Source organism: Macrobrachium rosenbergii, chromosome 4 (assembly GCF_040412425.1).
Source record: "Macrobrachium rosenbergii isolate ZJJX-2024 chromosome 4, ASM4041242v1, whole genome shotgun sequence".
Taxonomy (NCBI): Eukaryota; Metazoa; Arthropoda; class Malacostraca; order Decapoda; family Palaemonidae; genus Macrobrachium; species Macrobrachium rosenbergii.
The window spans coordinates 66,557,642-66,572,826 of record NC_089744.1 but is presented as its reverse complement, the minus strand read 5'-3'; the positions used below and the strand labels follow the sequence as shown (position 1 = coordinate 66,572,826).

At 40.6% G+C, this 15,185-nt stretch overlaps 1 protein-coding gene across 2 annotated transcripts in view; it reads right to left on the bottom strand.

The window, feature by feature from the left end:
* LOC136835483 (tax1-binding protein 3 homolog) overlaps positions 1-15,185 on the bottom strand; it is a 74,046-nt gene that overhangs the window by 39,008 nt on the left and 19,853 nt on the right. For both annotated transcript variants that reach the window (XM_067099060.1, XM_067099055.1), the window contains exon 3: positions 4,561-4,656. In XM_067099060.1, the coding sequence (XP_066955161.1) occupies positions 4,561-4,656 (96 nt within the window). The remainder of the gene's footprint in view (positions 1-4,560; positions 4,657-15,185) is intronic.

Here is a 15,185-nt window from a genome sequence, read left to right as displayed (position 1 = left end):
TAATGAAATTGAAAGCATCCTTTACCCTGACAATCCTGCAAAACTACTTAACTGTCCTGTTGGTGTTAACACTGCAAAGCTACGACAAGTTCATACTTTATTCTACTGATATTGTAATAGGCCTTGAATACCAACATGATCATGCAGACCATAAGCTGGGTGAGTGAAGTACTGTTACGACACAAAAGCACCACCTCAGAATTGTCCTGTCATCCATTGGGATGGCATGACTAAGAACAGTATCTGTGAGAAGGAACCTATTTGGAATATTCTTCTATTTGGCATACTACTCAAGGTCTGGCAAATCATAGCCAACCATGTGCCTATGGTTCATAAGTGCCAGCATTCAAGCCTCCAAGCTGAACTCCAGATTACCTGGAGCTAATATTTGGTAAATTCCTTCAGTGCCACTAGATACTATGAATGATGAACCAAGAGTTGTCAGCTTCAGATCTCCTTTGGCTTTGGAGAACTATGGAAGGGTGGTAACAGGCTTGCACCCAGTCACACTCTTCTCTACCTGGGCAACAAATGTCTTTACATATTCCTTCTTCCAAAAGAGGTCCACCTCATCCATGTTCAAGAGTATGTGGCACTAATACCATTTTCATTAACTTTTTGCTTCAGGATCTCCAAGAATATCTTGGCTTCTTCATCAACATTCAAAGCAATCTGAAGTTAAAAACCAAACACTGCACCGCTACAATACATAAAACACTTAAGCTAGCCCTAAATTGCAGTAAATGTTATCCTGTAACATGGCCCTTTAACTCTATTCCTAAGATTAGCAAATGAAGATGAGATCTCATTATCTCTTCTCAGTATCATCTGGATGGGTATACTGGCCTGCCTCCTGTTCATATCCTGGACCCAGACGAGTAGGAACTTTACCACCTTCTCCATGACTGGGTCTTGCATCTAAGTCATCTTGGCAGCTACATATGAAATGTTCTGACCCAATACTAAAACCAAATCCTTCTTTTGGAGGGCTGTGGATACTCCTTGAATTGGTCTAGGCATACTGTTACTTTTAGTTTTCTGTAAAAGAAATCTATTGTGCCGGCTTTGTCCATCTGCCCTCACATCTTAAAAACTACTGAGGCTAAACGGCTGCAAATTGGTATATTGATCATCCACCCTCCAATCATCAAACATACCACACTGCAGCCCTCTAGCCTCAATAGTATTTATTTTACTTCAGGTTAAATTTAGCCATAATCATGCATCTGGCAACAATACAGGACAGGCCACCAACAGGCTGTGGTTAAAAAATTAATGGGCCGCAGCTCATACAGCATTATACTGAGACCACCCAAAGACAGATCTATTTTTCGTGGCCTTGATTATAGCTTTACACAAAACTTGATTGCGCTGAAGAAACTTCGGCACATTTTTCACTTTTGTACAATGTTCAGTTTCACTTGAAGAGCCAAATCTTAGACATGCTCTTAGGTTTGGAAGCTTCACCACATACACTGTGTGTGAAGAACATGTTTAAGATGCTAGCAATGATTCAAATGCTTGGTTCAATCACAGTTACACTTTATTCAATATAAAAACGAAAATAGAACTGTTCAGAATCCAATTAATGATTCCCCACAGATCCAACCATCCAAATTTCTATGAAAATGGTTCAATATGATACTGAAAGTGATCAGAACACCTAAGAGCATTAGCATTAAATGCTCAATGGCCCTTTAAGCATTGCCGCAGTGTGCCAACGCAAGTGTCTGGTATATCATGCTGTATATAATTATTCAGTGTCTCTCCTAGCAGTACAGTAACTGGTGCCTCTGATGATGTTTACTGCCTATGCATGCATTTTTCAGTAGTCTGATTGCTGCAAGGTATTAAGAAGAATATATTGTGATTTTACAATAATATTCATGACTAGTGACCCACAATACCTTTTTTGCAAAAAGCATCAAATACAACCTTAATTAATTAATCTTAAAATCAAATACTGTAGGCCAAAATCCTATACAGTATCGAAAAATCATATATTCAAGCATGAGTGCACTATAAATGGAAACAAGATTCATGCCATTTTACAATTAGCCAAGACTTTGCTAGGCATAATCACTTTAACCCTTATACCCCGGACTTATAATGTTTAGCCTAATTGAAACATGTACTGCATATAAAATACTGCTGCCATAACCAATCCTTGATGTTTGTTTGATCTCAGTATCAGACATGTAGAACTAATCTGAAGTATGTGAAGTTATATATCAATAGAAAGCTAATGCTTTGAATATCCTGATACATTACAAAAAATTATCCTAAATGCAAAGAATCTGATGTAAGAAAATGATAAAATTGTGGTAAATTTAAAAAAAAAAATTCTGACTTTTTCAAACTTTCTTTGATTAACCATAAAATGGATTTACAGTTAATTTTCAGTAGTGTTATGGTATTAAATATTAAGATAAATAACATCCATTCATTTGATGCCTAGTGTTTCATTTTGTTGTGAAAAACAGTGAAGCATTCAGGGCAAATTCCCCCATCACATCTTGGGCAAAAAACAAAAAAAAATTTTCTGTGTGGTTTTGCTTTTGTAGTAGTTTACCTGAATTATACTTTGGCATGTAATTGTATAAGCTATTACTGAATCACAAGATTTCCTGCACTATACTTGGCATGTAATTGTACAAATTATATTACTGAATCACGAGAAATGCACACATTACAGAATTTACATAACACAAACAGCGCAGCAACACAGCTAACACATACGTTTTGGCAAAGAGACTCTTTGTAAACAAACACTTTTGAATGAAATCCAGTCGTTCATTGCTTTGCCAAACATTTTTCCTTCACCACTAAACACACAGAAAATTCCTGAATCACAAGAAGCCATTATATCCATAAACTGTAGTGTTTAAATCCGAAATATTACATAAAATATACCGCTAGCGAGTTCCAGTCACACAGCAGCAAAATCAGCTGCCTGAAGCAACCACATTCAAGACCAAAACAAAAGCTAATCACCTGATTGGCTGCTACTTTATGACAAGGAATCAGATAGCCAATGGTAAGGAAGCACTGTAGTGACGTTTTAAGGCCAGCAAAATTGCCTAATGGGGACATGAGAGCGGCAAGTTGGAACAGAACTTTAGAGAGCCATGAACGTGGCCTCACAGAGTCTACCGGTAAAGCCTTGATCATGGCCTCACAGAGTATAAGGGTTAAATTTAGACATGGCATTTATAAGTGTGATACTGTATCTCAAAAGGAATGCAATTTTCTATCAAAAGTCACTATTTTAAACTTGTTTGTTTTATCAAACAATACACTCTTTGACAGTGATTATGTTTAATATATTAATTTCAAGCTTATGCACTTACAGTACCATTAACACTCTACATCTAAGTTCATAATGAAATTTTTTTGAACAGCTGTGATATATACCAACTAGTCTTGAAAATAAGCCATAAACAAGCTTAGAATCCTGAACTTAGCGGAGTGGAGAAAAATTTAACAGAGAATATACTGATCACAAACATACTGACCACTGCCTGAGATTGAGAAATTAATCTATGCATGGCACGATCGAAAAGAAAATCAGCTTGTATCTTTCTCTAAAGGAACTATCCCAAATTCTTTTGAGGACCATAAAGAGATGAAGACATCCAAACTGAATAAGCTTGCCTGATTAAAAGCTAAGACTACTAAGATATACTCACTAATTCATGAATCAGTTAAGGTACTGACTCCTACACACTCACAATCAGACAACAATGGATCTGCCTGCTTCATTACAGTGTTACCTAAGGCACCTTAGTGTGCCTGTACAAGTTCATCTGCTTGGCTTACATAGTTTGTAGTCAGCATACAGAATCACACAGATCACTATCACAAAACCCACCCCCATGTCTTCCCCTCTTTTCTAAGACATCTTTGGGATATCCTATTTAAAAAAAACATTAAACTTATAAATACAAAATATGCATAAACTATAATCTCATGGCTACTAATGCACAACCAATGTAATAGTAGGTTTAACACAATATTAAATGCCCAAAAGCATCATCGTAATTCACAACTGAAACTGAAAAAGATGAGCCACCCTCCCCCCTCACCAAATGATGAATATAGCCTTCCACTATGGGCTGCATTACCTATTTAGGTCTACCGACGAATGATAAGCAACACTGGGAAAGTGGTTCCCATCACTCCAGGATAACCAGTATCCATGACTAGTACCCTATAGGTAATTTGCACTGAAAAATCTACTACCTCTTCTTACAAAAGACAGAAACATGCAAAATACTGAGGGACTGCATTTGTATAAGGACACTACTGAACTTTCTGGTACTTGATGCTATACACAAGGACAAACTGCAGTACATGATTCTGGGAGATAAAATATGAATGAGAAGAACTAAGGTTACTCTTTATACTGCACTGCATTGGATAATCTGTGTACAGTAATGGAAGGTAACACAAAATAACATATATTACTGTCCTTTTTGTGTTGCACATGGTACAGCTCTTGCATAACATAGGGATTCTTTGATTATACTATACAGTTTCTGTTACACTATAAATACTAACCTCAGTGCAATAAATTCCATTATCTGTGTATCCCTGGGGACTCTTCATGAAATCTTGGTCAATTCCTCCTCCAATCTTAAAGCCACAACGTAATACCTGGGTAACATTAATTCTGTTAGATGGTAATTTTAGCAATGTAAAAAATCCATACATAATACAGCAATGCATATGCAAATCCTCTCCTTCCTTAGAAGCTATAATTTAATAAGAAAGGTGCATATTTAAAAATATTAAAAAATTATGGATGCTCTTACATTACACAAAATCTGGAGTGAACTATTTCATAAATACAAACATCTTATTTTAACTACTCTATGTTTATGTTTGTGGCATAAGAAAACAGCTAGTTAAAAGTACTGTAATAGGTTTGCGATGAAACAAGCAAATATTCAAAAGGCCAAAAATACTCATGAGCCTAACACACAATATTAGGCAGGTGGTAAGTGATACAATATGAAACCAATCATGAGTATTTATTCAATATGGACACTAAAGCCTTCACATGTGCTTCTAATCAGATCAAAATCATAAAATGCCTTTCAATAATGCAAACTTTGCAGCACTTATCCCTAACAACTAGAGAGAGCAAAATGTCATGTGGACATACGGCAGTTTGTAAGTGATGAAAATAATTTTGCTGATTACTTTAATTTTTTCTGAATATAGGGGAAATGGTTGAAAGATTCCTAAAAATAATCCCCTAAAGCAACTTTGAAAATATTCAAATGATACTTTGCAGATCTTGAAGGGTAGTAGATGGCAATACACCACTTTCGCAAAGCCCTTACATGATACAAATATACAAATAAGTTACAGTACACTTGGAAAATACCTGTGGCTCACCTTAAAATGCAGGAATACCTTTTGAAGTCAAGCAAATGGTTACAAGCACAACTTAATTTGAAGATGTTTTGATGAAAGATCTTTATATCAAGAGACTATAAGCTAACTTTTATATAATAAAAACAATGCTCTCCTTTTAAACATGGATCATTTCTGTATAAAGTTTTGTTCCTAATGTAAAATTAAGTACCATACAGTAATGCTTGTACTTCCATACATCTGTGAATGCAAACTTTCCTCTCAAGAATACATTACCTACATTCTTACACCAGTGCCAATTATAGCACATAAGCTTCTTTTCTGATAAAATAATCTCATTTTTAAAACAACTTCACTACTGTATTTGATATTTTTACTAAATCCATTCTTGCCACAATTAGAAATGAGGCTGTATTGATGAACTGCAATTTACTGCTAGTAGATATAGTATTTTGTAACTTGTACCTGCTAGTAGTGGGCATACAAAGGAAATACACCAGTACACTAGGAGAAAACTTGGGAATAAAGATGGAAACTAGAGCAGTTTTCAATTTAAACATGTGTAGAACTCATAAAATATTAAGACAATTACAAACATTTTGTGTGAAGAACTACAGTAGTTTGCTTTTCCAAATACTATATACAACAGTTATATATCAGTAAAACCTCTCAAAAATGGGATCTTGGAAGTTTGGATTCTTTTCCTAAGGAAATGTCAATAAGTTTTGTGACCTGGCCTATGGTAAGTCTTTGCTGTCACCAGATTCTAGGTAAAAATGTGCTAGAAAATATTTCAAAAACCTACATTTTTATCCACAATTAACTATAATAGCATAGGATAAATAAAAAAAAAACAAAGAAAGTACCTACGAGACAAATTCTTATTGAAGGATAAAAAGTTTATCATGAAAAATGGAGACGAAATTGTTTTGCAAAAAAAGTACACAGATAAAATAGCAACAATTAACTGATGGTCACAGCATAATCAAAATATATGTGCAACATAAATAGCGATCACTCAGGATTCTTGAGACAAACTTCTATCACAAAAGGCATCCAAGACAAATACACAATACTGTACTGAGTCAAATCTTCATCTCTGACTTTTACTCTCTGCTGCTTGGCACCTGCTCCCAGTTTGGCTTGGTAAAGTGCTGCTAAACTGCACACACACTTGGCACCGTAATTCATGTTAATTTACATATCTTACTATACCCATGCTTGGTCTATAGCAAACATTTTCTTTTATCTAAAGATATCTACCAAACAAAGATAGAGCTGTATCATTTTCACCATAACAACCTCCAACATCACATGAAGCAAAGGCTTTCTGTGAAATTCTGCCACTCGTGTCTTTCCACATATCTTCACTCATCTCCAGCCTCCCTTCTCATAGTATGAGTCTTCCACCATTCCAACTATCAAAACCATCTCGTCTTCCACACATCATTATCCCACCTAAGTACAGTATCGAGCTTCCATAATTTCCCTTATGGCATCATTTCTAACTGTATCCTGCTATCTGACTCCTAATGTTCACCTTATAGATTTTTTCTCAAATCAACAAACGATTTTATAAAGTTTCACTGCCATACAATACTGACTTGTTCAGATATGTGAATTTCAAATAGTAACTATTTCATGTTTAGACATATAATGTTAAATAACTTAAGTCATTAGACAAGACATGACCTGCTCACCATCACTGCTTATGGATGACTAAAGAATGCTAAAGACAGGCCTTAATTGCAGCATGTTATTAAACTGAAAGAAAATCAAACTCATTACCACTGTCACTGTTTATCTAGTTAGATGTGTAAGGAGTTTGCTTCACTCTCTCCTGTCTTTTGCATTTTTTTGTCTATGACCTACTTCAATGATTTTCATATGTCTAATTCCATATACAGTAAACTTTACTTCTTTTCTGATTAACAGCTCATCTCCCCTTCTCAAAACATGCTAATATACCAATCTTTGATATCTTAGTTCATTTAACAATTCCTTGACATTACATCTAACTGCAACTTCCTCATTTGCAGTTTAATATTTTCAATTTACTCTAGTTACAAATCTTGACATTCTATAACTTCACCTCTTCTAAATCACCCACAATTGCCTTACAAGTGCTCGGTGTCTAATACGCAGAAAAGTATTGGCTCTGTAAATGTATACCGTTTTTTATTGTTTACTGACAGGATAATATTATTTATCAGCAGTCCAGCAATTTCTTTCTGCTTCACACTGACTAATGTTTCACAAATAACGCAACAACACAAACTATCTGCTATTAAAAAACCTGCACTTCCTCCACAACATGGTCCTTCCCTCTCTCTTCCTTGAATGCCTTTCTCATTTCCATTACTATTTTTCCAATGCTGAGCATCTCTTATGACATTTAACTCCCCTAGAACCAACCATATAATTAAATCATTAACTCATCCAGCAGCTAGACCCAGCAGAACACAGATCGCTGTCTAAAGAATAGGAAAAACCATACTTACAGCTGCTGGCTACCTGGTCCAGACACTTATGACAGGAGATCCAGGCCAAAAGGGTTTTATAACACATAAAAATGTTTAAAACATGAAAAATAATGAAAATTTCTCATTCTGTACTTGCTAAGAGAAATCAATTGTTCATACATAAGGTGATACTGATAACAGAGGAGTAAAGTAATATGAAGCAGATTATCAATACAATTCTGGAATATGAGACTGCAAGTTGAACAAAAACCACAGGTCTATCAGTGGAAGTGCTACGGGATCCAGATGCATACTTGGGTCACATGGAAACTGGAACCCTTCTGCTTTGGGGATGTGCCTGGAGAATGAACTACTAGAGATTTAGTTTGTTTCAACATAAAACCAATTACTTATGATAGCCTGAGTTACTACTTATATGGGATGGACTCATATTAAGAAAATTACTGAACATTTAGGTATTGTGGAGGAGCTGGACCAGTCGACTCTATTGAGGGGAGGTTACTGGCAGCGACATTTGGTAAATAATATTTTTTGTTAAATGGAGTTTAAATGGAGTAGTCATGGGTAATGCCAGATATCTATGTTAGAGATCATGGGATGTTTCGAGGATGATGAGGGTGATGAATGAGCACCTCCATCCTTTCCAGGCCAAGGTAAGACTTAACCAGCTACTACCATAGGATCAACTGAATATGAATTTATGGATCTATGAGTTGTGATCTCCAAGCAACATAAAATTATACAGGGATTGCCATGCAGCTGTGTTCAAAACTAAATTCTCATCTGTGTTAACTTTACAGACAAGTTGCAAAAGCCTTGATCTTATAACCCTTACCACTGAATTTGGATGCTTGAAACTTGGGGGTGGATGGAAAAGCATTATATAAATTAGTTTCCTCACCTACAGAAAAAGATGACATTTTTGGATACTTTATACATAGCTCACCAAATGATAAAAAGTAATCTGGCATGTACAAAAGACCATTGCTTTGCCAGTTGTTTGATGTGTAAAACTCAGCAGGTTAAGGCACGGGGTTTTCTCAGTCTCTATTATGAGACTAAAGCTAAAAGGAAGGCTGTCTTCATGTTTAAGTCCAGTGACACCAATGGGTCACTTGAAAGGTACTTCAGGGCTAGCAATATATCCCATGATGGAGGCTGCAAGGATCTCTGTGGAGCCTCCCTGTCCGTATTATGATACCTAAGTTGCAAAACATTTGTACAAACTAAACTAACGTCTCTGAAAATGATATGAAAATACAATAATCAGTAAATATTTCTCAGTGAAAAATACCGCGAATGGGCGAATTTTCCACAAATAATGGATAGATATGTTCCACAGAGAAATCCGCGAGTATGTGAGTCCGCGAATAGTGAGACCGCGAATATGGGGGGTTTACTGTATTTCCCTCTGGATCAAGACAGTTATTCTAAATGCCTATTTTCCCACTTATGGGTGTCAAGCATCCAATTTAAAAGTCAAAAGTTATGAGCTCAAGACACAGCAGCTTCTATTGCCTTCAAGATTACAATTCTCTTTTTATTATGGCCATATGAATCTCTACCTCTACTTTTGTCAGATTTTAATTATGAGACATAAAATCATTTTTAGAAACTCATTCAATTGGCCATTTGATGGAAGCAGGTCAGATTCTGTCTCTACCTGATGGAGGGGGGAAGGAAGGGAGATATTCATCATCTTCATTTTACAGCCTCTGCCATCTGGTAACTACTTAATACCAATAACAATAATCTAGGCACAGATATCCCTCTTTGTTGTACCCTCTCATGATCAAGAGTACAACCTATAGCTTTTCTAGCAAGGAACAGTCCATATCCTGACCCTCTGCTTGGCCAAAATGATGCTTGTAATGCCCATTTTTCTTGTCTGACAAGGTTCAAAATCTGATAATTTTTGGGCGACAAGGTCTCCAACCAAAGTAGCTCATAAGGCCGAAGTAAAGTACTGGGAGCATGATGAAACAAAATATTGTTTTCATGATAAAATTAGGTTTCATATATACTTCCCAAGTAATTACATAGCTATAGTTTCAACTTGTGCAGCAGCCTATATTTAAAAAATCGTGGTAGCACTTTGATAGTTTAGTGTAGGTGACAAGCTCAGCCCACTAACGGGAATACTGGAAACGACTTAGCAGAAAACCTCATTCTGTTTGTGCCTTACGTCCATGAGAGGGGAGGAGGGCGGGCTTCGATTCTGTAATTATTTAGTAAATACATATACAGGCATTCACCGGTTAGCAGCGATCCAGTTCTACAGCGCTTTATCTAGCAACGAAAATCAGCAATTTTTGGTGCTGAAAATTGCCGATTTCCGCTTATCGGCACCGATAATTGGGTATTGGCGCCAATACATACCTAACAGAGGCGCCGGTAACTGAAAATTGGTGCTTTTCAGTGCCAATAAGCCCCAAAAAATTGCCAAGAAAGCCCCGAAAATAGCCAATTTTCGGTTATCATCACACTCTCAGAACGGAACCCCCACCGATAACCAGGGACTGCCTGTATATGAAACTTAGTTTTATCAAGGAAAATGATATTTTAATAATAAAATAAAGTTTGTTCATACTTACCTGGCAGATATATATATAGCTATATTCTCCGAAGGACCGACAGAAATTCAAAAATGGTTAGTAACCATTCCCGCCGCTGGGAGGCGGGTATCAGGAACCATTCCCATTTTCTATTCAGATTTTCTAGTGCCACTGTCTCCTGAGGGGAGGTGGGTGGGCACTATGATTATATATATCTGCCAGGTAAGTATGAACAAACTTTATTTTATTATTAAAATATCATTTTGTTCATGAGACTTACCTGTCAGATATACATATAGCTGAATTCCACCATTGGAGGTGGGAAGAGACAGAATAGGATTTAGGAAAACGAATATATGTAGGCGATTGACACTTTGGTTCCTTACCTGTTAGCATAGCTGACTTTGTGATTACTGTCACCCAAGCCTGCTTCTGCTTTACTAGAGTCTCCAGCAAGGTAGTGATCTATACAGCTGGAGAGTTCTAGATGATCTGTCAACGGGGGCGAGACCACAATGTGACTAGACCATATGACCATACTATGAGGGCAAACGACACTAAAACAACCACCTGACCAAGCCTAGCTACGTCATGATGCCATAACATAAGCTAAGGACTGGGACGTCCACCCCCGGTGGCCGACCCAACAACCATAAAAAAACACCATAACCAAAAAATAAAAAACACTCCTAACCATTTTCTACAGGATAGGATGAGTGTCGCTATCTGCCCCCAAAATCGCATCTGCAGAAACGTAAGGCCCTAGCGCACAGCAATTCTCGTAAGACGTCTTCACGTCAGTAAGGTAGTGCGAGGTTTAACACGGAATTGCTCGCCAAAAGTGGCCCCCAGAATGTCATTGAGAGACATATTCCTCTGGAAAGCCACTGAGGTAGCAATAGCTCTCACTGCGTGAGCCTTGACTTTCAAAAAAGACTCAAGTCACTGTCTTGAACGCTCGGAATGTGCGTCTAAAATGGTGCTTCTTAAAAAGAATGCCAGTGCATTCTTAGACAGAGGCAAATCTGGCCTCTTGACAGAGCACCACAGATTGTCCGAAGGACCTCGACTTTCCTGAGTCTTCTGCAAGTAAAATTTGAGAGCCCTGACCGGACACAGGATTCTCTCTGGTTCTTGTCCAAGGATTTCCGTCATACTCTTAATCTCGAAGGTCCTGGGCCAAGGGGTAGACGGGTTCTCGTTTTTTGCAAGAAACATAGGGCTTAGAGAACATACTGCATTATGGCCTCTAAAACCTATATGCTTACTGATAGCCTGAAGTTCACTAACTCTCTTCGCGTCGCCAGAGCAGTTAGGAAAATAGTCTTTCTAGTCACGTCTTTGAAGGTTGCAGAATGTAGAGGCTCGAACCGACTGGACATAAGGAATTTCAGAACTACGCCCAAATTCCAGGAAGGCAGCCTTGGCTGAGCCACCTTAGTGGTTTCGGAAGACCTTAAAAGATCGTGAAGGTCCTTGTTGTCTGTTAGGTCGAGGCCTCTAAGCCTAAAGACCGCTGACAGCATACTTCTATAACCTTTGATGGTAGATACTGCCAGCTTTTGTTCCTTCCTTAAATAAAAAAGGAAGTCGGCTATCTGGGACACAGAGGTCGTGGTTGAGAAATCCCCTTGACCTTACACCATCTCCTGAAGATGGCCCACTTCGATTGGTACACCGCATTGGAGGAGGCTCTCCTGGTGCTGGCGATAGCCCTAGCCACTGGTCTTGAAAACCCTCGCTCTGACCAACTTTTCTTCGATAGTCTGAATGCAGTCAGACTCAGAGCGGGAGGTTTTTGTGGTACCTCTCGAAGTGGGGCTGTCTGAAAAGATCGACTCTCATGGGAAGCGTCCTTGGGAGGTCCACTAGGAATGTCATGACCTCTGTGAACCATTCTGTCGACGGCCAAAAGGGGGCGATTAACGTCCTCCTTGACCCTTCCGAAGCCGCAAACTTCCTGATGACTTCCCCCAAGATCTTGAAGGGGGGAAAGGCATAAAGGTCCAGACCCTTCCAGTCCCAGAGGAGGGCATCTACTGCTACTGCCCCTGGGTCGAGCACGGAGAGCAGTACAGAGGCAGCCTTTTGCGCCCTCGACGTCGCGCCTGAACAGGTCTACCAAGGGGGCGTCCCCAAAGCTTCCAGAGCTCCTGACATACCTCTTCGTGCAGGGTCCACTCGGTCGGAAGAAGTTGTCGCTGCCGACTGAGAAGATCCACGCGTACGTTCTCGACTCCTGCCACGAATCTTGTGAGCAGTGTAATCTGCCGAGAATGGGCCCACAGCAGGATCTCTCTTGCAAGCAAGAACAGGGATCGAGAGTGAGTACCTCCCTGTTTCAAGCAAGAACAGGGATCGAGAGTGAGTACCTCCCTGTTTCTTGAGGTACGCCAGGGCTGTGGTGTTGTCCGAGTTGATCTGAACCACTCGGCCTGAAACCTGATCTTCGAAGAATTGGAGGGCTAACTGAATCGCTCCCAATTCTTTTAGATTGATGTGCCAGGACACCTGTTCCCCTCTCCAGGTGCCTGACACTTCCTCCCCCCCTAGTGTTGCTCCCCATCCCAACGTGGACGCGTCGGAAAACAACACTAGGTCGGGGTTCTGAAGGTAGAGTGAAACCCCTTCTGCCAACTTCATGGGATCGAGCCACCACCTTAGGTGGTCCTTGGCAGAGAGAGAGATCTTGAGAGTCTCCTCTAGGTCCTCCTTGTTTGCCCAGTTCTCCGCAAGGAAAAACTGGAGGGGTCTGAGATGCAGTCTCCCCAGGGAAACAAACTTCTCCAGCGATGAAATGGTCCCCAGCAGACTCATCCATTCCCTCACCTACATGTTTCTTTCCCCAGGAAGGCCGAAACTTTGTCTAAGCAGTGCTGCTGACGTTCCTGGGACGGAAAGGCTCGAAAAGCCACTGAATCCATCCGAATCCCCAGATATACAATGGACTGAGAAGGGATCAGATATGACTTCTCGAAGTTCACCAGAAGTCACAGGGACTTCGTCAACTCCAAAGTCGTATGCAAGTCCTCCAGGCACCTCTCCTCCGACGATGCTCGAATGAGCCAGTCGTCCAAATAGAGCGAGATCCTTATGCCTGCTAGGTGAAGCCATCGCGCCACGTTCCTCATCAGTACCGTGAAGACCATCGGTGCCGTACTTAGTCCGAAGCAAAGAGCTCTGAATTGGTAAACTTGTCCCCCCAAGACAAACCTCAAGTACTTCCTTGACTGATGATGAATGGGGACGTGAAAGTAGGCATCCTGGAGGTCCAGCGAAACCATCCAATCGCCTGGTCTTAAAGCTCCTAATACCGACTGAGACGTCTCCATCCTGAACTTCTCCTTCACTACAAAATGGTTCAATCTGTTGACGTCCAGGACTGGTCTCCACCCTCCCGACTGCTTCGGCACCAGGAAGAGCCGATTGTAGAATCCTGGGGAATCCAATTCCAGGACTTGCTCTATGGCTCTCTTCTCGAGCATCTGGTCGAGCAGATTGAAAAGGATCTGTTGCTTCTCTGGGTGGTAGGAGGGCGACAGATCTCTGGGCGTTGAGCACAGTGGTGGAAACTCGAGGAACGGGATCTTGTAGCCTTTCTCGATGACTCTGAGGGACCAGGAGTCCGTCCCTCTTGCTCTCCAGGCTTTCGCAAACAAAAGAAGCCTGGCTCCTACTGGTGTCTGGAGGTCCGGTACATAATTTCTTGCCCCTAGGATTAGAAGGGGCTCCGCCTCTGGAGATGCCTCTTCCTCGAGGAAACGACTTTGAGGAGGAAGCTCTACCACGAAAGGGCTTCTGCCTCTTAGAAGCTTGTCCTTGAGAGGAAGTGGACGGGACATTTGAACGTCTGGAAGACTGGGCAAGGAGGTCATGAGTAGCCTTCTCCTTAAGGCTGGAGGCGAGATCCTTGATCAAGGACTGGGGAAGAGATGGCTAGATAGAGGGGCATCCAAGTACTGACCAAAAGCAATTTTGCCCTCTGCAAAGGAGAAACTGACTTAGCCATGTAGTTACAATACAAGGCCCTCTTTTTCAAAAGGCCCGAGCAGAAATGAGCAGCCAGTTCATCCGCACCTTCCCTGACGGCCTTGTCCATGCACGCCAACACGCTGGACAGCTCCCCCAGACTGATCGAGTTAGGACTTCAAGTCTTCAAGTCCAAGGCCCCCGAGCACCAATGCAAAAAGTTAAAAACTTCCATCGTGCGGAAAAGTCCTTTGAGGTGATGGTCCGTCTCTGAAAGTGTTCAAGCCACCTTTGCGGAAGAAAGGAGGGCCCTCCTTGGAGCATCGACCAAACTAGCAAAGTCTCCTTGGGAAGAAGAAGGAACTCTGGAACCGATTTCTTCTCCTGTCTCATACCACATTCCCGCCTTTCCGCACCATTTAGATGGAGGCAGGGCAAAGGAAGTCTTGCCTTGTGTCTTCCGATCGTCCATCCAAGAGTTGACCTTCTTAAACGCTCTCTTGGTAGCAAGCGACATCTTCATTTGAAGGAATCCCGGCGATTTTCTCACCTTCGAAGAGGCTAACTGCGAAGGGGGAGAGAGAGGGGCAGAAGGCTGAAACTTATCCGCAAACAAGTCCCTTAGCAGGCTGGCCAAAACCTGGTAGTCCGTAGAAGACGACTTAGGAGGCTGCTCCTGCTCTGCGGACTCCGACTCACTAGACACCTCTCCCTCTTCGACGGGAGCGACAGGAGAGTCTTCCGGAACCTGTGGAAGTCTAAGGCCTTGTGGCCCGATCCGCAAAAGGGACCTCTT